This window comes from Capra hircus, chromosome 8, assembly GCF_001704415.2.
Source record: "Capra hircus breed San Clemente chromosome 8, ASM170441v1, whole genome shotgun sequence".
In the NCBI taxonomy this organism is placed as follows: domain Eukaryota; kingdom Metazoa; phylum Chordata; class Mammalia; order Artiodactyla; family Bovidae; genus Capra; species Capra hircus.
Window position 1 is genome coordinate 72,589,713 of NC_030815.1, and position 24,904 is coordinate 72,614,616.

The following is a 24,904-nucleotide window of genomic DNA, read 5'->3' on the forward strand; positions in this document are numbered from 1 at the left end:
TACAGTTTTCAAGATATAGATCTTTCACTTCCTTGGTTCAGTTTATTTCTTAGTATTTTATTCTTTTTGATACAGCTGTAAATGTTCTCTTAAATCTTCTTTCCTATAATTCTTTATTTGAGTGTAGAAACAACAGATTTTTGTATGTTCATTTTGTATTCTGCAATTTTATTGAATTTCTTTATTCCAACAGTTTTTTAGTGTGGCTGTGTTTGTACATATGTCATCTGAAGATAGTGACAGTTTTATTTTTCCCTTTCCAACTTGGCTGTCTTGTCTTTTTTTTTTTCTAATTGCTGCTGCTTATTCTTTCAGTATTAAGGCATTAGCTATTGACTTCTTACTGTGTTCAACCCTCTTTCTTCCTCATCCCTTGTATCATAAACATAGATATGCACTTCCCATCCTTTACAACTTCCCAGTAGATAAGTTACTTGAATATTCAAGTCTTTATGTTATTGTGACCATGTGTGTTATTTTCACCTGTTTTCCCTTCTGCATTCGTCTTATCCAACCTTTTCTTCTGAGTCATTTTCCTTTAGCACAAACAAATCTTTATCTGTCCCTTTAACTTTCCCTAGGGGATTCCCTGGTGACTCAGACAGTAAAGAATCTGCCTGTAGTGCTGGAGACCCATGTTCAGTTCCTGGGTTAGGAAGACCCCCTAGAGGAGGAAATGGCAACCCACTCCAGTATTCTTGCCTGGAGGATCCCATGGACAGAGGAGCCTGGTGGGCTGCAGTGCGTGGGGACATAAAGAGCAGACATGACTGAGCGACTGCCACTTAACTTTCTCTAGACCCCCCTGGTGTCCCGTTTCTGTGCCCGCCCCTCACAGGAAGCTCCTTGAACTGTTGGCTGTCCTGTCTCACTCCTCTTCCATCATCTCCAGTGACTGTAGCCACTCCTCCTGGGCTTCTGCATTGATCCCAAATGGCCCACACCTTGGCCAAGACCATGATTAATTATGTCTTACTTTGCATCTTAATCAGCCTTGCCTCAACATTTGACTGAATGCAGTTACTCCCTCCTTGAACCACTTTGCTTGGCTCTTGGGGATACCAAACTCACCTCATTTTCTTCTTGTTATTGTCTTCCCTTCCTCTGCTGATCTCCCTTTTTTAGTTCTCCCCTCAAAAATGTTTGAGCACCCCAGGCTCTCCTCTGCCCCCATTTTGTTGCTTTCCTTACGTAAACTAATCTTTTCCCATGGCTTTGGACATCGTCTGTAGACTCGTGACTCCAAAATGTCTAACGTCGGCCCAAAGTTCTGTAGAGCTCATATTCAGATACCCTCTTGCCTATTCAGCATCTTCCCTTTGGTGTTTCAGTAAGCACTTCAAACATTACATGCTGCTGCTGCTGCTAAGTCGCTTCAGTCGTGTCCAACTCTGTGCGACCCCATAGACGGCAGCCCACTAGGCTCCTCTGTCCCTGGGATTCTCCATGCAAGAACACTGGAGTGGGTTGCCATTACATGGTCACAGCTAAACTCTAGGTTTCCATTCCTCACCATTTCCCCATCTCAGCACACACCATTGTCCAGTTGCTCTGGCCAACAACCTGCCAGTCTTCCTCGGTTTCTTTCCTTTTAATCTCTCACATCCAACCCAGCACTGCCTTTTCACTTCATTTCAGAAACCTCTTTGTAAGCTCTCATGTCTCTCAGCTCGGCTGCTACAGCCTTTACGTGCTTTCTACCTGAATCACCAGCTGCTTCTTCATAACTAGTCTCCTTCTCACCTTCCCTGATCCATCCACCATCCCGCAGAGCAGTCAGAGAGATACATTACGAATAAGGGACTTCCTTGGCAGTCCAGTGGTTAAGACTCCACCCTTCCAATTCAAGGGGGTGCAGGTTCAATCCCTGGGTGGGGAACAAAGATTTCACATGCCACGGGGTGCAACAACAAAAATAATAATAAAAATGCTAAAGTATGAATCAGATCAATCACTCTGCATCTTAAAACCTTCCCATGGATTCCCGTTATGCCTTCAGTTAAACTCAAACCACATCTCGAAGCCTTCATGCCGTCCCTGATCCGAGCCCTGCCCACTCCATCCTCAGCTCCCAATCTCCTGCCATTTTCTGGACACCCTTGCCTTCTTTCTGCCGCATCCTCTCTGCATTCCAGGCCTCTTGTTCTGCCTTGTTCTTGCAGAATGCCTCCCTCTTCTCGTATCTTCCTTTCATTCTTATTCATAGTGTTGGTCAGTGAGTCTTGTCCGAATCTCTGCAATCCTGTGGACGCCTCTGTCCATGGATTCTCCAAGCAAGAACACTGGAGTGGGTTGCCATTCCCTTCTGCAGGAGATATTCCTGGCCCAGGGTTCAAACCCAGGCCTCGTGCATTGCAGGTGAATTCCTTAGTCTCCCACTTACTGTTTTCATATCAACTCGGCTGTTACTTCAGAGGGAGTGCTGTCCTGACTCAAGTAGAGCAGCACTGTTATTACCAAATCACACTCCTTTTTTAGCTTCTCAGTGGCACCTCTTGTACTTGAAATTATATGAATACGTTTTCAGAATTTTACTCTACAGTGTCATTTCCTCCTGTATTCTGAGCCTTTCAAGTGGTTTCTGGCACAGGGAAAGAATGTTGATTGAGTGATATAATTCCTAAGACAAAAGTATCAAAAAAAGCAGTAGGTTTTTTAATGCTTCCTTTACTTTTCATATATGAATGTTTTTCTCTTTCTCCATCAGGAAATAGAGAAACAATGATTTTGACTGGGGAAGCTTTAATTTGTTTAAAGCAGATTTCAAAATGGGCCAGACTCCTAGGAAATTAAATCTAACTGTCCCATGTTCAAATATAAGTTTACAAAAAAGGTACATTAAACATAAATTGTATGGCTTTAGGATAAACCCTTTCTTTCTCTGTATCTCAGATGAGAGTTGACCACCAGCTTTTTATGAATGTTATGTGCTGTTTATGTCATAAAGGTTTACATTGTCAACCTGTTTGAATTTTAAATGTTCTGTTATGTAACAAAGTTTGCTTTATGAATGTATTTAACTGGGAATAAAATCAAGAGTGTGAGCAGATTCACCATCAAACATGGCTTCAGGATTTTAACAGGGTTTTCTCCATATGATATCTTAAAGGGAAGTAATTTTTTATTTTACTTTTGCTTGTTAGTGTAATTCCTTAAGTTGCTATAAGCTCCAAATCAGTGGAAATATGTTAGTCTAAATAATACAGACGGGGTGGTGGGTGGGGAGAAGTTCTAGATAGAGAACTTAATCAGTAATTTTATTTTATGGGTAACAGAACGCTTAAATGATACATCACTTACATTTATATGGCAATTCTACCCCTGCTTGTTAATTCGTCAGTAAGTCGTGTCTGACTGTTTTGTGACTTCATGAACTGTAGCCTGCCAGGCTGCTCTGTCCATGAGATTTCCAGGCAGGAATATTGGAGTGGGTTACCATTTCCTTCTCTAGGGGATCGTCCCAGTTCAGGGATTAAACCCATGTCTCCTACATTGGCTGGAGAAGGAAATGGCAGCCCACTCCAATATTCTTGCCTGGAAAATCCCACAGAGAGGAGTCTGGTGGGCTACAGTTCATGGGATCATAAAGCATTGGACACGACTGGCCGACTAAACAGCTCCTGCTTTGGCAGACGGGTTCTTTACCACTGAGCCACCAGGGAAGCTCCCTACCCCAACCCCTGCTAGTACCAATTTAATTTGATGACTCTTCAGCTGTTAGCAGAGTTTCCAGAGAGCTGTTTTTAACTATTTGGCTTTACAGTTTGAATAAATGACTAGCTTTCACCTTTGAGGAAGTAAGCCCCCCATGACATCAGAAAGATTTAGCTCGGGGTTGCCAAAGGAGAGAGGGTATGTGTAGGGAGGTATCCAAGCTACTGCAGAACATGTGTCTCTTGTTCTGGCCCCTGGTGTGTGTATGGATGGAAATGAATAGAGACCAGTGTGGATGGAACTAGTTATGCTGAGACCTCCACATGACACAGGGGCCAAGGCAGATCGTCAAATGTTATTTTTAGCAAAATTTGGTAAAATTTCCAAATAGTTTCTTCTTGTCCCTTCTTCGTAGCTCTGTCTCCAGAATTTGTTGTTTTCTTGTAACCTTAATTTCCATATAGTCTCTCTCTCTCTTTTATTATTGGGTAAAGCCTTCACTGTGTAGACAAAACATTCTTAATACTGACTTTAATTTTTTAATTTTTACTTTTTATGTAGTTTCTAAAGTTTATATTCCACTTATAGGTATTACAAAGTTTTGGTTATATTCCCTGTGTTGTACAATATATCCTTGTAACCTGTCTTATATCCACTAGTTTGTACCTCCCACTCACCACCCCCCAACCCCATATTACCCCCATCCCATAAAAAGTATTTTGTTCTCTATAGCTGTCTGATTCTTTTTTTGTCACATTCTCTAGTTTGCTGTGTTTTTATTTTATTTTTGCTGTGTTTTTTAGATTCACATATAAGTGATATCGTACAGTATTTGTCTTCGTCTGTCTGATTTCAGTTAACGTGATGCCTTCCAAGTGCATTTGATGCAGGTGGCAAAATTATACTCTTTTTATGGCTGAGTAGTATTCCAGTATATTATGGATATTCCAGTACATACGTTGTGTATCCATTGGTCTGTTGATGGATACCTAGGTTGCTTCCATATCTTGGCAGTTGAAAATAATGCTGCTATGAACATTGGCGTTCATATCTCTTCAAGTTAGAGGTTTTAGGGGGTTATATATATATCCAGGAGAATTGCTGGGTTGTGTGGTAGTTCTATTTTTAGTTCTTTCAGAGACCTCCATACTATTTTCCACAGTGGCTACACCAGTTTCCATTCCTACCAACAGCAGTGAGGGTTCCTTTTTTTTCGGCCACACCATGTGGCATGCAAAATCTTAGTTACCAGACCAGGGATCAAACCCATGCCCCCTGCAGTGAAGCATGGAGTCTTAACCACTGGACCACCAAGGAAGTCCTGATCTGTGATCTTTTTGATGATAGCCATGCTGACAGCTGTGAGGTGATACTTCACTGAGGTTTTGATTTGCATTTCCCTAATGACTAAGGTCTGTCTAGTCAAGGCTATGGTTTTCCAGTAGTCATGTATGGATGTGAGAGTTGGACTGTGAAGAAGGCTGAGTGCCAAAGAATTGATGCTTTTGAACTGTGGTGTTGGAGAAGACTCTTGAGAGTCCCTTGGACTGCAAGGAGATCCAACCAGTCCATTCTGAAGGAGATCAGCCCTGGGATTTCTTTGGAAGGAATGATGCTAAAGCTGAAACTCCAGTACTTTGGCCACCTCATGCAAAGGGTTGTTGACTCATTGGAAAAGACTCTGATGCTGGGAGGGATTGGGGGCAGGAACAGAAGGGGACGACAGAGGATGAGATGGCTGGATGGCATCACTGACTCGATGGACGTGAGTCTGAATGTCCTCCGGAAGTTGGTGATGGACAGGGAGGCCTGGCATGCTGTGATTCATGGGGTCGCAAAGAGTTGGATGCAACTGAACTGAACTGAATGATTAGTGATGTTAAGCATCATTTCATGCGCCTGCTGTTCATCCATATTTCCTCTTTGGAAGAAAAGTTCTTCTGTACAATTTTTAAGGGAAAATATATATCATATGTAAACAACTTATAACTCAATGTTCATGAAAGTGTTAGTCCGACTCTTTGTGACCCCATGGACTGTAGCCCGTTAGGCTCATCTGTCCATGGAATTCTCTAGGCAGGAGTACTGGAGTGGGTTGCCATTTCCTTCTGCAGGGAATCTTCCTGACCCTGGGATCAAACCTGCATGTCTCACATTGCAGACAGATTCTTTACCATCTTTGAGTCACCAGGGAAGTCATCAAATGTAAAGATTTGTTTAACTCAAATAAATGGGATGTGTTTTGTCTGGGTTTCTTTTTAAAGTGCTTCCCATCTACTCCAGACAGACTTCTCTTCTCTCCTCCATGGGTTTGTCAGTATCAGTACTGGCCAACCTGTTGCTCCATGTTTATAGTAATATAAACTTTTAATAGCTACCAAGAGTAGCTGTTGCTCTTTGGTAAGGCTTACCTGGTAGCTCAGCTGGTAAATAATGCACCTGCAATTCAGAAGATCCCAGTTTGATTCCTGGGTTGGGAAGACCTGCTGGAGAAGGGATAGGCTACCCACTCCAGTATTCTTGGGCTTCCCTGGTGGCTCAGATGGTAAAGAATTTGCCTGCAGTGCGGGAAACCTGGCTTTGATCCCTGGGTTGGGAAGATCCCTTGGAGGAGGACATGGCAACCCACTCCAGTATTCTTGCCTGGAGAATCCCATGGACAGAGGAGCCTGGCGGGCTACCGTTCATGGAGTCACAAAGAGTTGCATACAACTGAGCGACTCAGCACAAGTAGGAGAGAGGAGAAACAGATGAGGGCAGAACACTGAATGTTCAGACTAAAAGTACATGATTTGGGACTTCCCTGCTGATCCAGTAGTTAAGACTCCACGGTTCCACTAAAGGGAATCCTGCCACTGCAAGGGCACGGGTTCGACTCTTACTCAGGGAACTAAGATCCCACATGCTGAGTGGCATGGCCAGAAAATTAAAAAAAAAAAAAAAATGTTTTAAAAATGTTTGATTCAAGGGAGGAGGGTCTCTTCTCTATTAACTTTTTACCTCTGATCTTCAAAAAGCCCATCTTTGGCTTGATTTGTAATGTCCTCTGTGCTTCTGTATTTTAACAGGGCAGCCCCGCTTTGTATCGAAATGTTTGTTCTTTAAGAGAGCAAATGTCTGCCTTCCATTTGGCTTTTAACTCCATAAAAGAAAACGAGAAAATGACTGACTGTCCTGAATTCTCAGAGGCGGAAGGAGTGTTCAAGACCAGAGGCTCGAGTGAGTAGAAAAAATTCAGTCCGATTGGACTTTTGCATCTTTTGAGACAAACCTCTGAGATATTAAAAAAAGATTTACTTCTATAGTGTGAAAGATGTCTTTTCTGAATAGCCATATTTTTCAGTGGAGCCTAACATTTTGGGATGTTTCGCACAAAAATCTAGATTTCTGATTTCCCTTGAAAAAAAAATAATTCCTGAGCATACACCTTATGTTTGCATATGACCACAATTAAGTGTTAAATGTTACAATGTCAGAGCCCATGGACTCTTTCATCTTTAAAATTGGGCATGCTGTAGATTTGGGTGAACGACCTTTCTTCTTTTTCAATTTATTTTTATATTGAAGGATAATTGCTTACAGGATTTTGTTGTTTTTCTGTCAAACCCTTGGTTTTTTAGAGGATTATTATTAATTTTCTTAAGCATTTATATGAATACCAAATACTCAACCCTGATATTGTAAACAGATACATTTATTCTGACATCTTAATAGCCTGCCATACTCTTTACCATAAGTTTTAAATTGTAACTTTTTGGTAATTTTTTCTGTCACTTTTGGTTTTCCAACCACGAAACATTTCAGACCCCAGAACTAGACAAAATCTTGGCTTTGCTGTAATCAGCGTAATCCTAAGGTTCCAAATGGTTTTGTTTGGGTTCTTGAACCATCTTCAGGTGCATTTCAATACCGTCTTGATTGCTGGGCATTGTTGCTCAATGCAAATCCAGTGCATCCACGTCTGCAGTACACAACCTGCTCCCGGTACTCATTTATGTTTGTAACTTGTAACTTACCTGTTTTTCAGTTTTTATCTGAGCTTTAAAATATTTTATTTACATAATTGGTATAAATTCTGTAGACAATTAAATTCCCTTTTGGTACCCAGGAAAAATTGTGGCTGTGTTTTTCATAAAATCATATACAGTCAGAACAGAACCAATATTGGAACATAACCACATCCTTTAAAATGTTCAAAAGGAAAGGTTTCATTTTAAATTTAAAAATAGAATGAGATATTATATCAGAAATGCAAATATATCTTGGTGCATCTTTCGAAAGCCCAAAGAAAGTTAATTCTGATAATTAAATTGTTATCTTTTTAGTAGTCATGTTCTCTCGCATTTCAGTTAGATTTCCTTTTTTGAATAAAAATGTACTACTAGATTTTCCTTTTCATTGTTAAAGGAAGCATTAAATTACATCATGAAATTATGATGATGGGTATAGTTTTCAAATGATATTGTATAAGAAAATATCTGAACCTGTGTTTTGTTTTTATTTTGTTTTGTGTACCTAGCCAAAAAGGAAAGTCTTGGTGAATGTCAGCTGTCTGAGTTCTCTGCACAGTCATCATCCAAACGTCGGAGAATATCCTCTCCAGGCAGCTCTGACATAAATCTAACTGATGCGGTTAATCTCCAGACATGCAATGTCAGTGTTGCTGCTTGTCCCAGTTCAGACATGAAGTGTGCTGTTGAAACTTTTGCTGATCTCTCCCAGGTAATACACTTACTGCTGCTGCTAAGTCACTTCAGTCGTGTCCGACTCTGTTCAACCCCATAGACGGCAGCCCGCCAAGCTCCCCCGTCCCTGGGATTCTCCAGGCAAGAACACTGGAGTGGGTTGCCATTTCCTTCTCCAATGCACGAAAGTGAAAAGTCAAAGTGAAGTCGCTCAGTCGTGTCCGACCCTCAGCGACCCCATGGACTGCAGCCTACCAGGCTCCTCCATCCATGGGATTTTCCAGGCAAGAGTACTGGAGTGGGGTGCCACTGGGAACAGGAAATGAAGTTTTGGTTTTTCTAGCTAGCCAGTTTGAGGACTGTCAGTGCCCTTTTGCAATTTTAGTACTTATGTACATTGTGTTGAAGCGTTTGGGGCTTCTCAGGTGGGTCAGTGGTAAAAGAACCCTCTTGCCAATGTAGGAGACACAGGTTCAATCCCTGGGTGGGGACGATCCCCTGGAGAAGGAAATGACAACCCACTCTAGTATTCTTGCCTCGGAAATCCCATGGACAGAGGAGCCTGGTGGGACTACAATCCACAGGGTTGCAAAAGATTCAGACTTGACTTAGTGACTAAACAAGAACAACAACACGCTATTACTATATTTGAGCTGGGTTTTAAATTGTGTGTGTATGAGGGATTTCCTGCTTGTTAAATTTTTGTGTGGTTGGTTGGCTTACTGGCTGTGAGAGACTGCTTTGATCAATATGTTGCTTTTGATATGAAAACCACTATGCAAAATGAAGCCCTGTGATCTTCTATTTGTGATTATTCTAGATACCAATGGTACCACAGTGAGAAAGTCTCAGTCCCACCCTTGAACAGCATTTTGTCTGCTGTGAGCAGTAGACATATGAGCATCTTATTTACACAGACCTGATAAATGAGGTGACAGTTACACTTGGGCTGTACCCCCAAGGTCTGGGGTCTGGCATGTCTGCATTGCAGCCCCTCACTGGTTTAATACCAGCTGGAAAGCAAGGTGTCATTTAGCAATTTTTCCCTTGCTCTCCCCACTTCTTTCAAGTAGCCATAGGAATTTTTTTGTTGTTACTTACAACTGCCTAGAGGCTGTCAGCATCATCAAAAGATGATAATCAACGTGAGTTCAATAATACTATTGCAGATCCTTGTGTGTGTGTGTGCTTAGTTGCTTCAGTAATGTCTGACTCTTTGAGACCGTATGGACCATAGCCCACGAGGCTCCTCTGTCTATGGGATTCTCCAGGCAAGAATACTGGAGTGGGTTGCCATGCCCTCCTCTTGGGGGTCTTCCCGACCCAGAGATCAAACCTGCATCTCTTACGCCTCCTGCATTGGCAGGCAGATTCTTTACCAGAATCTAGCACCACCAACCCAAGGATCCTTGACCTTCACACAAGTGTAAACAGGGAGCTAGTTCTCTCACGACCCTGAGTTTTGCTTTGATACAGTAGGTTCCTGTTTCTTTAGTGAGAGAAGACACCTTCCGCCAGTAGAGTGGAAGCTTTTTTCCTTGTACTTTCTCTGTCATGTAGCTCCAGCACATGTCCTGTTGATCCTGTCTAGACTGGCTTAGTAGATGTTTGCTGCCCATTGTGGTCAACCATCAGGACCCATGAGTTTCACATGTATCTCAGGGTCGCTTATAATCTCTGCTCTCTCTGCCCTATTCTAGTTGATATGAAATCATCTGATGGTAATTTTTTAATCAGAATTTTGATTAATTTTTGGACACACAGCATGATTTAGAAATGGTTTCCACATTAATAGGAGTGTGTTTTCTACCCTGACCACTAATGGTTTTCCCTTTCTAGCTTTTGATATCTTCTATTGTTTGATTAGTAATTTTGTTTTTCATTATTTTGAGAATTTCCTCTGGGAAAATAGTTAACATAGTATTCTAGACTTCAAACAATAAGGCAGCAAAAACTGTGCCCTATGAACACTTCCTAGGGAACTGAGCATTGTTGGATTGGATGTTCAGGAGTCAGTGAGAATGAATACTCTGTTTTTAGTTCTATTCCGACATAATTCCCGTAAAAATTAACTAGATAATGAAGTGATGTATTGATTGATTTAACTTCAGATTTCCAGATAATCTGTAATGGCTAACTCAGATCTTTATAAAAATAGTAATCCTATAAATAATGAAATTTAATACTTCTTTACTGCTTTTTCCCCCCAAGAAATCTTCTGCATCTGGTTTAGATCTACAGTATGGATGTTTAATGAATGAATCTCCTCTACTTTCAGAACTTACAGAGGCTTCAAGTGGTAAGTGTTATGTTTTTCCTTGGTACCTGTGCTAAATTCACCCATGAAATGTTTGTTCAGTAGACATTTATGGTTGGTTTACTTATATGCGAACATTTGGACACACTGAAACCGTTCCTTGCATTTTAGGAGCTCGTGGTTTAGTAGAAATGTTTTAGAGCTCTTGTGTGAGAGATGACGTACTGCCCTTTTACAGGCACAGCCACCTCCTTCCTTCTGCGCCTCCCAGTTACTATATTTTATGTTGTCTCTTTGTCCACAGGCCATGAAGGCTTTGACTGTTGTGTTTATCATTATATCTCTTAAGCACCCAGAATATACTTGTTACATGTCAGTCATCAGGCAGTGGTCTTCTATGAGAATTTGCAGTGGGAGCCTTGCTTATTTAACAGCACATGAGGGCTTCCCTGGTGACTCAGTGGTGAAGAAAATGCCCGCCAGTGCAGGAAACACGGGTTTGATCCCTGGGTCAAGAAGATCCCCTGGAGGAGGAAATGGCAACCCACTCCAGTGTTCTTGCCTGGGAAATCCCACGGACAGAGGAGCCTGGGGGGCTATAGTCCATGGGGTTGCAAAGAGTCAGACATGACTTAGCAGCTAAATAACACAGAATGTGAATTGTTTTATTTGATAATCTTTCTCCTCAGCATCTTGTCCTCTCCATCCTTTTAGTGCTGCAATCAGAAGCAGTTTTAGGACCAGGCTGGCATCCTAGAAATGCTTCTGATTGCAGCACTAAAATTGGTCAAGATTCATTGTCTAGCTCAGGTTAGTTTCACGATGGCCGTCATAGGTGTCATGAGTGGAGGCAGGTTAACAGTTAATAGCTGAGCCAAGGATTCCTATTTAACCTTGCATGGAGCTGAAACACCTTCCTTACCTTTACCCTCAGTAGTTCGATTTGAACTAAAAGCTGTGACCAGTGCCACTTTCCTCTCTTTTTTTTTCCTTTGTATTTCCAAATAAAATCCCAGATGTTACATTCTAAGCAGGATGTCTTAGGGTTGAATTTCCGAGGAGCACGTTCCTCCCTTTGCAAATACACACTACCTTTGGTGTAGAATGGACTGATTCAGATATCTGCCCGCCTCATGGTTACAACTCTGTTGAAGGAATCCAGGATGCTGCCTCCGTGGAAGGGAGAGGATCCAGTGATGCCGTTTCAGTTGATAAATCTACAGAAGTGAGCACAGACACAGCTCCCAAAGTCAGGTCCCTGGTTACCCCACTGTGCCAGAAGGACCTTCAGTCCTCCAAGACATTTGTTCTGCGTTCTGTACTGAAGAAACCCACTGTGAAGCTGTGTGTAGAAAGCCTGCAGGTCAGTAGACAGCTACACCTCCTAAAGCAAATCAAATCAAGATTGCTTTTGGTTCCCAGAAGTACCTCTGAAATATTATGTCATACTGGCCTAATAGAAAATGTCTCACCATATTTTTTACCTCCTCTTTCTCGCTTGTAGTAGCACTTGGCACTTTCTTTTTGCTCTTTATTTTTTCATTAACACTCAGTGTGGCATATAGTATGTTGAAGATTCCACATGCCTCCTGGCCAAAAAAAACAAACAAACACAAAACATAACAGAAGCAATATTGTAACAAATTCAATAAAAACTTTTAAAATGGTCCAAATAAAATAAAAATAGTGCACATTTAAAAAAAAAAAAAAAAAGCCAAAGCACCATATTATGCTATTTACATACTTGTTTTTTTTTCTTGTTTTGGGGAAAGTCTTATACTTCAGATCATTTATACAGTATACCTCAGTTGACACTGTCCAGAGTACACTGTAATTCTGCCCACTCATATTTTCTTTAACTTCATTTGCCAGATCCAAAAGGAGGAAATGAATTTAGCCCACATTATGGATTCCTGTTTTTTCATTTTGGCTTAAAACTACTTACTAGAGTAATAACTAGGAAACCCAGTTTTTCTTTGTGGCTAATATCATGGTATTTTAAGTTAGATCAATTATGAAAGTAAAGGTACTCTGCAGTACTGTATAGTATCTATCCTTGGCAGAAAAGGAATTCCAAGTTGCCATTCTTAATGACTGTGTATGTGTATTTATATATGTAAAGTTATTCATGGTTGTTTATTTTGTTTAGGAACACCATGACAACCTCTATAATGATGGAACGTGTCCAAGCTTAACCTCCAGTCTTGCAAACTGTTGCAAAGAACAAACAGCAGGTAAGAACTTCAGGTTTATTTTGAAGCATGTGGATATAATTTTATTGTTATTAAAAACATCTGAGATAGTCTGTGATATTTTCAATGACCTGCTGATGCCTGATGCTTCTGAAATTACCTGGGAATGAAGAATATTTGAGGAGTAGGGGATGGAGTCTGTCTAGAGAGTCTCAGAATTGGCTGTATCCACTTCATCTATCCATTTTTGTATAATGGTGAAATTTGTAGAGGAAATGATATTCCATTCTTGTCATCTAAATTCAGCATGCAAAATTTACTTAAAATTTATTACCACATTTTAATTGGAAATATTGTATATCTCTTCCATTTTAAACTTTTTTTCTCTCTACAAACTATGTTTTGTATTATACGAATAGCCAATCCAGTCATGTTAAGATTCTAGGATATGCCTTTTAGATAAGAAATGTAGTTATCTACAGAAGGTCAAGAAAATTGTAAAGTACTAGCCTTTCCAGTGCGGGAGACCTGGGTTCGATTCCTGGGTTGGGAAGATCCAAGATCCCCTGGAGAAGGGAAAGGCTACCCACTCCAGTATTCTGGCCTGGAGAATTCCATGGACTGTATAGTCCATGGGGTTGCAAAGAGTCAGACACAACTGAGTGGCTTTCGCTTTCACTTTCACAGCCTTGCCAAATTCAAAGAAGAGGAAGAGAGTTACTTTCGGAGAGGACCTAAGCCCTGAAGTGTTTGATGAATCTTTGCCAGCTAACACTCCACTGCGTAAAGGACAAACACCTGTCCGTAGAAAGGATTTAAGCAGCCTTGGTCCCCAACTACTTGAACAGTCTCCAGTTCCTGAGCGGTTACCTCAACCAAATTTTGATGACAAGGAAGAGAATCTTGTAAGTATGGGAAGTGTGAAACAGACTTGTTTATATTTTCATCATACCTCACCTATTGGCGTGACCAGTAATTATGCTTTGAAATCATGAAACAAAATGAATGGTGGGTCATGATATAAGTTAGTGCATTTTCTAGCTAGATTACTACCAGTTTTCTCCCGTTAAAAACAATAACTTCCATGACTCCTTGAACATAGCATATTTCCTGGAACCTTACTGATTGTAAGATGTGCTTGCTGTTCTTTGAGAAAAAATGCTGAAAGTTAAACTGACACACACCATGTGCTCAGATTTCAGAGGTGTTAAGATGTGAAAGAACAGCAATCTTAGAATCAATATATTATAATATAAATTGTTCTAAATTTCTACAGGTAGGATAACTGGATTCAGGGATATGAACAATTTTTGAATTTTTTTGATACATAGTGCTAAATTAGCATTCAGAAAGTATGTACTTGTTTGAACTCACAGTACTATAAGTAATCCTATTTTATTATATCTTTGTAAACCCTGAGTATTAACTGTACTTTTTTTTTTTAATAGCTTAATAGGAGAAAAAGATGACTTGAAAATTTTGCTAGTGAGGTTTGAGCATTTTCACATGTTTGTAGGCCATTTGAATTTCTTCTCTTGAGAATTACCTATTAATTTTACTTACCCATTTTACATTGGGACTATTATTCATTCTCTCTCGCTATTATACCTTGAAATAAGAATATTCTGCTTTTGGCCAAGATGGAGTAAGAGGGACCTAATTTATATTCCCATGAAAAAGAACTCAAAAGCCAGAGAAAAAGATAAGAAACTGTGGTTCACAGACACTGGCTACTGGAAGCAGACAGTAATCCCAGGGGAACAAGGGAGGTAAACCTCATGAGAGCCCCCTCATCTTGCTGCCTGGGCTGGATTTCCAGGCTGCAGCACAGGGAGGCGTTACCTCGACAGAGCCTGGAAGTCTCCCTGAGTTGAGAAGATGGAGTTTGGGCCTGGGAAGGTGAAGGAGGCTGGAGTTCGCCAGGTAAAATACCAGAGAAGAGACTTGCACAGAGAGAACTCTGGAGATCTGCTAAGAGTCTCTCTGGTCAGTGCTGGTCTACATACCTTTGTGAGTAAACTGCCGCAGGCCAGGGAGGAACCACTCAAATGGAGCAGAGGGAAATGCCTAGAGCTCACTCAGGGCTTCCCAGGTGGTACTTGTGGCAAAGAACGCACCTGCCAGTGCAAGAGATGTAAGAGACGTGGGTTCAATCCCTTTGTCGGGAAAACCCCCGTGGAGGGAGGGCATGGCAACCCACTCCAGTATTCTTGCCTAGAGAATTCCATGGACAGAGGAGCCTGGTGGGCTACAGCCCATAGGGTCGCAAAGAGTTGAACACAACTGAAGTGACTTAGCATGCATGCACATACCTGGAACTGTGTTCGTACCAACCTTTGTAGCAAAGCCTTATAATTCAGAGGGTGTCAGATGCTCATAATATTGACTCATTAAATGGAGCAGAATTAAACTAACAGCCAACTTGTATTCATGTAGCTGCATTGCATAATGAAACCCAAGAATAAAAGAAGTACTTTGAGCAACTGTGAAGCTGTGGCGGTCCGAGCCAGGTTACAGGCATCAGATATGATTGTCCACCAGCCCTTCACCCCTCCTCTGAAGGCCCTCAATAAAATGGTTTGATCCTTCCCACCAGAACAAAACTAGCACCAAATAACGTTAAATTCAAAATGTCTGGCATTCAAGTAAAAATTAAGAGTTGCGTAGGGAACAGTGTCCATAATGAGGAGACAAATCAATCAGTAAGAATAGACCCAGACATGATACCTATGGTAACATTTGTGGAGAGACAATCAAAGAGTTATTTTAACTATATTTCCTGTGCATGCAAGAATGTGAGAAAAGATTGAGCTTAAGAACACAAAAGATAAAGCAAAGACCCGAATCAAATTCTATACGTTAAAATCTCCAGGAATAACAAAATGTATTGGGTGAGATTAATAGCATATTAGAGACTGCAAGAGAAAAGATTAGTGAATTTGAAGATGTAGCAATGGAAATTATTCTCAGTAACACAGAGAAAAAGACTAAAGAATAAGCAGACAATTCATGATCTGGGACAACTTCAGGTAAAATAAGAATATTCTGCTTATAATATAATATGATATACTTGTAATTAGGGTTCCCAAAGGCGAGGAGATAGTGAAAGGAACAGAAGAAACATACTTGAAAAGCAATGGCTGGAAAATGTTCAGATTTTTTAGAATTAGAAGCACATTGATCCTAAAGTTCATCAAATTCCCAGCACAGGAAACGTAACATACAGAAAGCTTAAAATCAACAATAAATGGCCTAAAAGGAGCCAGAGAGAAAAAGACACCTGACATAAGACAAAATAGAAGAGAGGCAGCAGCAGATTTCTTGCTGGAACTATGGGAACCAGAAGACAGTATAGCAACGTCTCTTAAAGATGTATTTAAGTACTTGGAGCAAAAAAATAAATAAATACAAAATACCTGTACAGTGAGAATTCTCTATCCAGTGAGACCATCTTTCAAAACAAAAAGTGAAATGGAGGCTTTTTCAGACATAGGAAAGTTGAAATAATCCTATTTCCATAACAGGTTAGCCTTAGAAGTATTAAAAAGGAAGCCCTTTAATCAAAAGAAAAATAGTTCTGCATGAAAATCTGCATCTACACAGGAATGAAGAGCGCTGAAAATGCTAAATATTTGGGCAGATATAACGGACTCCTTCTTTTTAGTCTTCATGAGGACAGTTGTTCAAAGCAAGAGTAAGAACAATTTTTTGTTTATATGCAACCAAATTAGCATGGCATCAAGGTAGGGAGAGGTTCTTAGGCTATAAACAGAAGTGGAATAAGTTTAAAGATATAAACCACAGGAAAATGACAAAAATACGTGGGGTACAACTAAAGCCATGCCTAGGGAAATTTTTAAAAATTAAAGGCTATGTTAGAAAATGAGAAGTCTGAAATTAATGATCTCAGCCTCCACTTTAAGAAACTAGAAAAAGAAAATCAAACTAAGATGAAAGAAAGTAATAAAAATAAGTGTAGGGCTTCCCTGATGGCTCAGTGGTAAAGAATCTACCTGTCAATGCAAGAGACACAGATTCGTTCCCTGGTACAGGAAAATCCCACATGCTGCAGAGCAGCTGGGCCCACGCGCCAAAATATTGAGCCTGAGCTCTAGAGCCTGGGAGATGCAGCTGTGGAGGCCTGAGCTCCCTGGAGCTTGCACTTTGCAACAGGGGAGGCCACTGCAGTGAGAAGCCTGTGTACCACAACAAAGAGTGACCCCCGCTCACTGTTAACTGAATGAGCAGCAACAAAGACCCGGCACAGCCAAAAATAAATAAAATTATTTTTTTAAGTGCAGAAAATCAATGAAATAGAGAACAGAAAAACATTAGAGGAAAAAATCATTGAAATCAAGATTGTGCTACAGAAAATAATGGTAAACTTCTAATCTGACTATTCAGGAAAAAAGGACAGGATACTCATTACCAATACAAGCAATAAGGGAGGTGACATAACTAATTTTCTAATAATCGATACATTGAAAGGATAATAAAATAATATGAACAACTTTATATTATGCCACTAAATTCAAGAACTTAAGCTATATTCCTTAAAAGATATGAACTTAATTTACTCAAGAAGAAATAAGTGGTGTCATTAGCCCTGTATCAGCTAGAGAAATGAAACTGTAGGTAAAACCTTCCCACAAAGAAAATTGCATGTCCAAATGACTTTACTAATGAATTCTATCATTTAAGGAAGGTGCAATACTAATTCTGCCTCAGTCAGTCACTTCAGTCGCTCAGTCATGTCTGACTCTTTGCGACCCCATGGACTGTAGCACACCAGGCCTCCCTGTCCTTCACCATCTCCCGGAGTTTGCTCAAACTCATGTCCATCGAGTCAGCGATGCCATCCAACCATCTCATCCTCTGTCGGCCCCTTCTTCTCTTGCCTTCAGTCCTTCCCAGCATCAGGGTCTATTCCAATGAGTCTGTTCTTCGCATTGGGTGGCCAAAGTTTTGGAGCTTCAGCATCAATCCTTCCAATGAATATTCAGGACTCATTTCCGATTGAGTTGAGCATGCTTCCCAATTCATCACTGTCAGCCTTAACCTGATACTATAATCAGACATTATAAGAAAAGAACACTACAGCCAGTATCCTCATAAACATATTAATGTGCAAAAGGAAATAAATTATGAGTAAGTGAGATTTTTACCCCCAAAAGGCAAAGTTGGATTACTATTTGAAAAACAGTATGGAATTCACCATATTAACAGAATAAAATAGAAAAATGATACGGGCTTCTTAGTAGGTGAAGAAAAAGCATTTGACAAAATCCAGCATTGATTTCTGATTAATTCTGAGCACACATGTGATAAAGGAATTTATTTAACCTGACAGATTTTATCTATGAAAAATTAACAGCTACCATTATACTGGCTGTGTAAAAGAAAAGATTTGACATCTGCATTTATATTTGCCTTGAAGCTTGCCTGAAAAATATTAGGTAATGTTAGGTTGTATTTGTTAATAGATTTTCTTACTTTATTGGGGTTAGGATATGGGACTTCAAATGATTCAAAAAGTAACTTATTGGTGGATCATCAATGCCTACCCTTCACTTAAAAGTTTTATTATTTTGGTGGGTTATAGTTAGTAAATGTGGTTTCCTTTAGGATGATTGTAAATATTATAAACCAATTATATTTATATTCAGTATCTTATTTTGCTTTTATTAAATTTAGTTAATCCCTTATTGATTTCCTGTCTTTATGCTTATTACAATTAATTCTACAAAGATATATCTTACTTTCTTTGGGGCACATTTTTTATATGTCCACTGAATTTAAAGATATCTAATTTCTACCCTTTTGTTTGTTTAGGAAAACATAGAGCCTCTTCAGGTTTCGTTTGCCGTTTTGAGTTCTCTTAATATGTCTTCAATTGCTGAGACTCTTTCAGGTAGTAACTTTTAAATAATCATAAATATTATTAACTGTATGTATATATGAAGATCTCCTTAATTTTAAATTTTTATTTTTATTATGATCATAGTTGATTTTTTAAAAAACCCAAATAGTATAGAAAAGCTTATAAGAAATCTCATATCCATCTCATTCCATTCCGAGTCACATACTTTATGATCACCCACGCTTAACTTCCTGCGGTGGGTAGCCCCATTTTTTCAAGTCACTGCAAGCAGAGGAGTTGCTCTCTCCACTGTTAAGGATTCACAGTGAACTCTTTATCAGGTTGCACAATTGAAAGGATAAGGGTTAGTAAGCATCATTTGTAAATATACAAAATTGTTCATCAACATGGCATTTTGTGCACACGTATCTTCCAAGGTCTCTGGCATTTTTTTATGATTATGACAAGGCAACAAAGATCTCTCTGGGCTTTTCTGACAAACCAAGACTTGGCCGGCAAATATCATGGGCAGAGCAGGTAGAGTGGGAACCATTATTCATGTCTCTCCCCTAGTGGACATCCTTTAATGGATCACCAACATATCTTATTGTCTCTCGGACACAAACTGAGCTCATTAGCACAGAATCCAATGTGTCGAATGTTAAGTTACTAACAGAACTAAGTTGGAATCATAGTCTGTCATCTTCCAGAGTTTATGCTCTTTGACGTGCTTCACTGCCTTCTCTTTATACCATCAAAAGTGATCCCATTACAATTTTTTGAACTTTGTGAAAGTACTTTAATGTTTTAAAATTTTTTGAATCTCAAAATTTATTTCTCATGGTAATTAACATTTATGTTCAGATATGGGCTTCCCTAGTGGTTTAGCAGTAAAGAATCTGCCTGTAATGCAGGAGTTGCAGGTTCAATCCCTGGGTCGGGAAGATCCAGAGAGAAGGAAATGGCTACCCACTCCTGCATTCTTCCCTGGGAAAATCCCATGGACAGAGGAGCCTGGCGGGCTACAGTCCATGGGGTCGCATAGAGGCAGATACAACTTAGTGACAACTGCTGCTGCTGCTAAGTCGCGTCAGTCGTATCTGACTCTGTGCGACCCCATAGATGGAAGCCCACCAGGCTCCGCTGTCCCTGGGATTCTCCAGGCAAGAACACTGGAGTGGGTTGCCATTTCCTTCTCCAATGCATGAAAGTGAAAAGTGAAAGGGAAGTCGCTCGGTCGTGTCCGACTCTTAGCGACCCCATGGACTGTAGCCTACCAGGCTCCTCCATCCATGGGATTTTCCAGGCAAGAGTACTGGAGTGGGGGCCATTGCCTTCTCTGAACTTAGTGACTATAGGATACTAAAAACAAAATTAGTATTCAAGAGTATCCAGTGTTTCCAAGACAGCAGATCTAAAAGTTTTTGTGAGCTTCCCTAATTTTGCTGTATCTTGCTCATCAGGCACTGATACCTCTGCCTCTTCAAGTAACCATGAGAATGTAGCCCCCTTCAGTGTTGGTAGAGCAACGCGGACCTCTAACAGAAGAAGGGTAAGTGCTTGTGTTTTTTTCTAAATCTTGCAATAGCTTTTTTTTTTTCTTTCTGTTTTCATGATCAAATAACTTATTGGTTAAATCTTGGTTTAATTGATGTTTTAAGAGCTAATATCTTATCCTACCTACCATGTAACCCAGGATGATGCTGTTTTCCTGATGTGATCTCAATTCCGTGAGAAGAAAAATACATTTAAACAAGATGATTTCAGAGTGTGTGTTCAGTGGAAGGTCATCTGTTTAGAAAGTTTCTTTGAGATCTCCGTGGTTTTATTATAAATTGCATCAAAGTGCAAAGTGGAGAAGAGTAGCATGTAATTAACAATCAGAAAATGACATAACTTTTTCCTAAACTACATTCCACTGTTTTCAGTGTGAGCATAACTCCCACTGAATGCATGTCTTCTGCGATTTTATTAAATTAGTTGAATTTGAATTTTTGTCTACAGCACCATAGTGCATAAACATATAGCATACTGATACTATTTTTTGCTCATATCGTTGGATGATAAACGCAGAAGTCAAACTTAGATAATCTAACAGTTCATGATTTTTCCCCCTCATAACCCATCAGTAGTTAGGTACTAATACTAAATTATAGGTGTTCAGTAGGTGCCTGAGACAATGATTCTTTTTTATTTTTTTTAAATTTTATTGAACTTTAGTTGATTTACCGTGTTATATTAACTTCTGCATGTTAATACTATTAATATTGCTATATGAGCTTCTGCAGAAATGAGATGTAAAATGGTAGAATCCACAGGGGAGGGAAAAGACATGTGAAATGAAAATGTGACTGCCTGTGTTTCACGGTAGCCCTGCTTTCAATTTTCTTTCTAGACGTTGATCAGTTTTTCACAAGAGAGTGTTTGCAACTTACTCAATGCAGAAGCTCAGCCGTATAAAGAAAAGAAAACTAATAGGAGGAAGTCTCAAGAAAGCAAGCATGCAGACAGAGTCCTTCCTCGGAAGAATCGGGTGAGTGTGTGCTTAAAGATGTGACAAAGAGGAGACATAGTACATTTGTTTGTGGTGTGGTCAGGAAAACACGAAAACAAATTTTTTTCTAGTTGACATGGGACCAAGAGTATTAAAAATCAAGTCATCATAGAATAGAAGGGGCCGTAAGAGATTATATACTCAATTGTGCATTACCCAAAAGCCGTTTTTAAATTGTCTTCATTGGATTGGGTTGGGTATACCCAGTGCTGGGAGTCACCAACTCGAATCTGGTCTAGTCTCTCTATACTTTCTGTGGGAATCCTCTGAGGGAATTTCTCAGGGATGAGTGTGCCATCTGTCACTTGTTTGACTTGGCTGCTGCCAGTGGGTTGATGGATGACCTTCCATATTGAAGGAAGAATTCAGAAACTAGCTCTGTCTTCCTCCACTTCTGGAGGCCTGTGTCGGCTCATGACATCACTGTTTCTTTGTGGAAGGTGGATCTAGCACTTTAACCCAGGTCCTGGTGCTCCCTGCTTCAGTGACTGGACCCTCCCCTGTCACATCCACAGCTTGTTGGTACCCAAGACCTTTGTATGTCCCCCTCTACACCCCCAGCCTCCTCTCCACCCAGCGTTCTCAAGCCACCTTACTCATACCTCCTCTAGTGTTATGTTTACTCTTAGGCTTTCAGAATTCCTATGAGTTCATCTTCTATGTTTCCTCCCTCATCCTAAGGCGTGTAAGCTGTTTTCAACACACTGGTCTGTAATCTCGGGTCTTCATCCCTTTCATTCTGCTTCCTTCCTGGGTTAATGCCACCATTATTCCCTCTCCCATCCAGCGTTGCTGCTGGAGAGCCTCACGGGCCACTGCAGAGTCACTGTGTCAGATGTTATTATGTTAATTATTTTTCCATTATTTTTCCACTATTTAGGTTACTAAGTTGTAACCTAGTAGCTAAAATCCAGTTCATCTTTTGAGATCTTGTTCCTACTGGCTGGCCCTGCAGCATTTGACAAAACTGAGATCTTTCCTATATGGTCTCTATTAAAGGTTTGTGTCCTTCCACCCATTCCTAAATGTTTATGTTACCCAGAGTTCTATTTTACTCTCTGACCTTTGAAACAGCTTATTTCCTGGGTGGTTTCATGTGCAACACAGTTGACAATGCTCATATGTTTCCTGTCTATAAATATAGGTTCAGCTACCTACTAGGCATCTTTCCTTAAACTACCCTGCCAACACTTCAAAAACCAACATTTCCATAAGTAAACTCATCCATTTAGACTCTGGAAGTTTAGTCTTTTAATGTTACTGGAGGAGATAATTTAGCAAAATGAGGAAGTAAGCTTGAGAATTCAGGAACAGTGGGTCTAATAATAATGACAGAGAACAGAAATCTCTGATCATAGCTGTTCAGTCAGCCTGGAAGAGCAATCATCCCAAATTTGAACAAGAGAAGAGTGCTCTGGGGGTGGGGTTGGTTGGGGGGTGTCTCTGAAGGGAAGAAGAAAAAGGCCTGTGATTGAGCAAATGAAAGTTGTGCCATATAAGAAAAAAAGGTCATTCTGTACCATCCCAAAGAAAAGTCTGTATGTAGGAGTTTTGGAGCAAATAGAAAACAAACTTTATGGAATTCCATAGTGGTCCAGTGGTTAAGACTTCACCTGTCAAGCAGGGGACACAGGTTCCATCCCTGATCCAGGAAGATTCCACATGTCTGGGGGCAGCTAAGCCCATGTACCACAACTACTGAAGCTCAAGGACTCAAGAGAAGCCACCACAGTTAGAAGCCCACTCATTGCAACCAGAGAGTAGCCTCCACTCACTGCAACTAGAGAAAGCCCATGTGCAGCAACAAAGATCCAGCACAGCCAAAAATAAAATTTTTTAAAAACAATAGGGAACTTTAATAAGTGTGATTTCAACCAACAGTAGAGTGTAAGAAAAAGTGTATTTCTTACGTTGCTGGGTGGCTCAGTGGTAAAGAATCCACCTGCCAATGCAGGAGTTAAGAGAGCCTGGCAGGCTGCATTCCAAGGGGTCGCAAAGAGTCGGACACAACTTAGTGACTAAACAACAACATGCCACCCAGTCTGCAGTATTTTGTTATGGCAGCTAATGTGACAAACCAGTATATTGCCTTTTATCTAAGAAAGTAGGGAACATTTAAAAAAAAATGTGTGTGTGCATATATGATGAACAACAGCAACAACAACGAGAAAACATAGAATAGATTAAAAACTAATAAAACCTGGTTACCTGTAGGGAGAAGAGACAGAGGAGGGAACAGAAAGGAAAAGGCTAGATTTCCCTGAATGTGTTTTTTACTTTTAACTTTGAACTGTAAAGGTTCTGCATGATTATGAAGCAATTATAGTTCAATTTTTTAAACTTGTAAGCAAAATGAAACAAATTGATGTAACTGTATATCAAGTCAGTGGCTTAACCTCATAAATTTTTTTCAGGATCAGAAGTGTGAAAATTCCGAATGGGATGTATGTTGATTTTATTGTTCAGTTGCCAAGTGTGTTTGACTCTTTGCAACCCCATGGACTACTGCTTGCCAGGCTTCCCTGTTCTTCACTATCTCCCAGAGTTTGTTCACATTCATGTCCATTGAGTCAGGTGATGCTGTCTAACCATCTCATCCTCTGTTGCCTCAGGAACAAAAATAACTGCAGAAAAACTTAAACAGTAACACTCACTGATAGAAAAAGTTTGCTCTACAATGAAGCAAATAAGAAGGGATTAGTATATGCATGTCTTTTTTTTTTTACTGTCATTAAGAATCCAGAGCAAATAGATGGGGAAACAATAGAAACAGTGACAGACTTTATTTTCTTGGGCTCCAAAGTCACTGCAGATGGTTACTACAGCTATGAAATTAAGACGCTTGCTCCTTGTAAGAAAAGCTATGACAAATCTAGATAGATATTAAAAAGCAGAGGCATTACTTTGCCAATAAAGGTCCATCTAATCAAAGCTATGGTTTTTCCAATAGTCGTGTATGGATATGAGAGTTGGACCATAAAGAAGGCTGAGTGCCAAAGAATTGATGCTTTTGAACTGTAATGTTGGAGAAGACGCTTTAGAGCCCCTTGGACTGCAAGGAGATGAAACCAGACAATCCTAAAGGAAATCAGTCCTGAATATTCATTGGAAGGACTGATGCTGACTGAAGCTCCAATACTTTGACCACCTGATGCCAAGAGCTGACTCATTGGAAGAGACCCTGATGCTGGGAAAGATTGAAGGCAGGAGGAGAAGGGGATGACAGGATGAGATGATTGGATGGCATCACCGACTCAATGGACATGAGTCTGAGCAGACTCTAGGAGACGGTGAAAGACAGGGAGGCCTGGCATGCTGCAATTCATGGAGACACAAAGAGTCAGACACGACTGAGTGACTGAACAGCAATAGGAATCCAGACTCTTCACTGGAAATAAGATAAACTTTAAAATCAAATTCAAAACCTTGTTAGACTAAATTTTAATTTAAATTATCATGAACACATGCTTTTCCCGTTTAAAACAGTTCTCTAGCTCTTTCTGTTGATAAATTGTAGAAGCACTGAGCCTCCTTTGTACCTAGATTGCCATGTCTACTATCTCAACTGAAAGGGATCAATATTACCTTAGGGAAATGACCACTTTCAGATTTACAGCAGCAACTGCAGAAAATGAGCCCACATCTGGAGCCATGTGCATGCAAGGATGCCTGAGAAACTTCTGGGGCCATGTTAAAGAACAC

The 24,904-nt window shown here is 40.2% G+C and overlaps 1 protein-coding gene across 1 annotated transcript in view; it reads left to right on the forward strand.

Moving 5' to 3' along the window:
- CDCA2 (cell division cycle associated 2) overlaps nt 1-24,904 on the forward strand; it is a 41,312-nt gene that overhangs the window by 6,202 nt on the left and 10,206 nt on the right. The window contains exons 5-13 of the mRNA XM_005684021.3: nt 6,723-6,873; nt 8,174-8,376; nt 10,551-10,638; nt 11,751-11,959; nt 12,746-12,830; nt 13,476-13,693; nt 18,621-18,699; nt 20,112-20,200; nt 21,044-21,181. Of these exons, the coding sequence (XP_005684078.2) occupies nt 6,723-6,873; nt 8,174-8,376; nt 10,551-10,638; nt 11,751-11,959; nt 12,746-12,830; nt 13,476-13,693; nt 18,621-18,699; nt 20,112-20,200; nt 21,044-21,181 (1,260 nt within the window). The remainder of the gene's footprint in view (nt 1-6,722; nt 6,874-8,173; nt 8,377-10,550; nt 10,639-11,750; nt 11,960-12,745; nt 12,831-13,475; nt 13,694-18,620; nt 18,700-20,111; nt 20,201-21,043; nt 21,182-24,904) is intronic.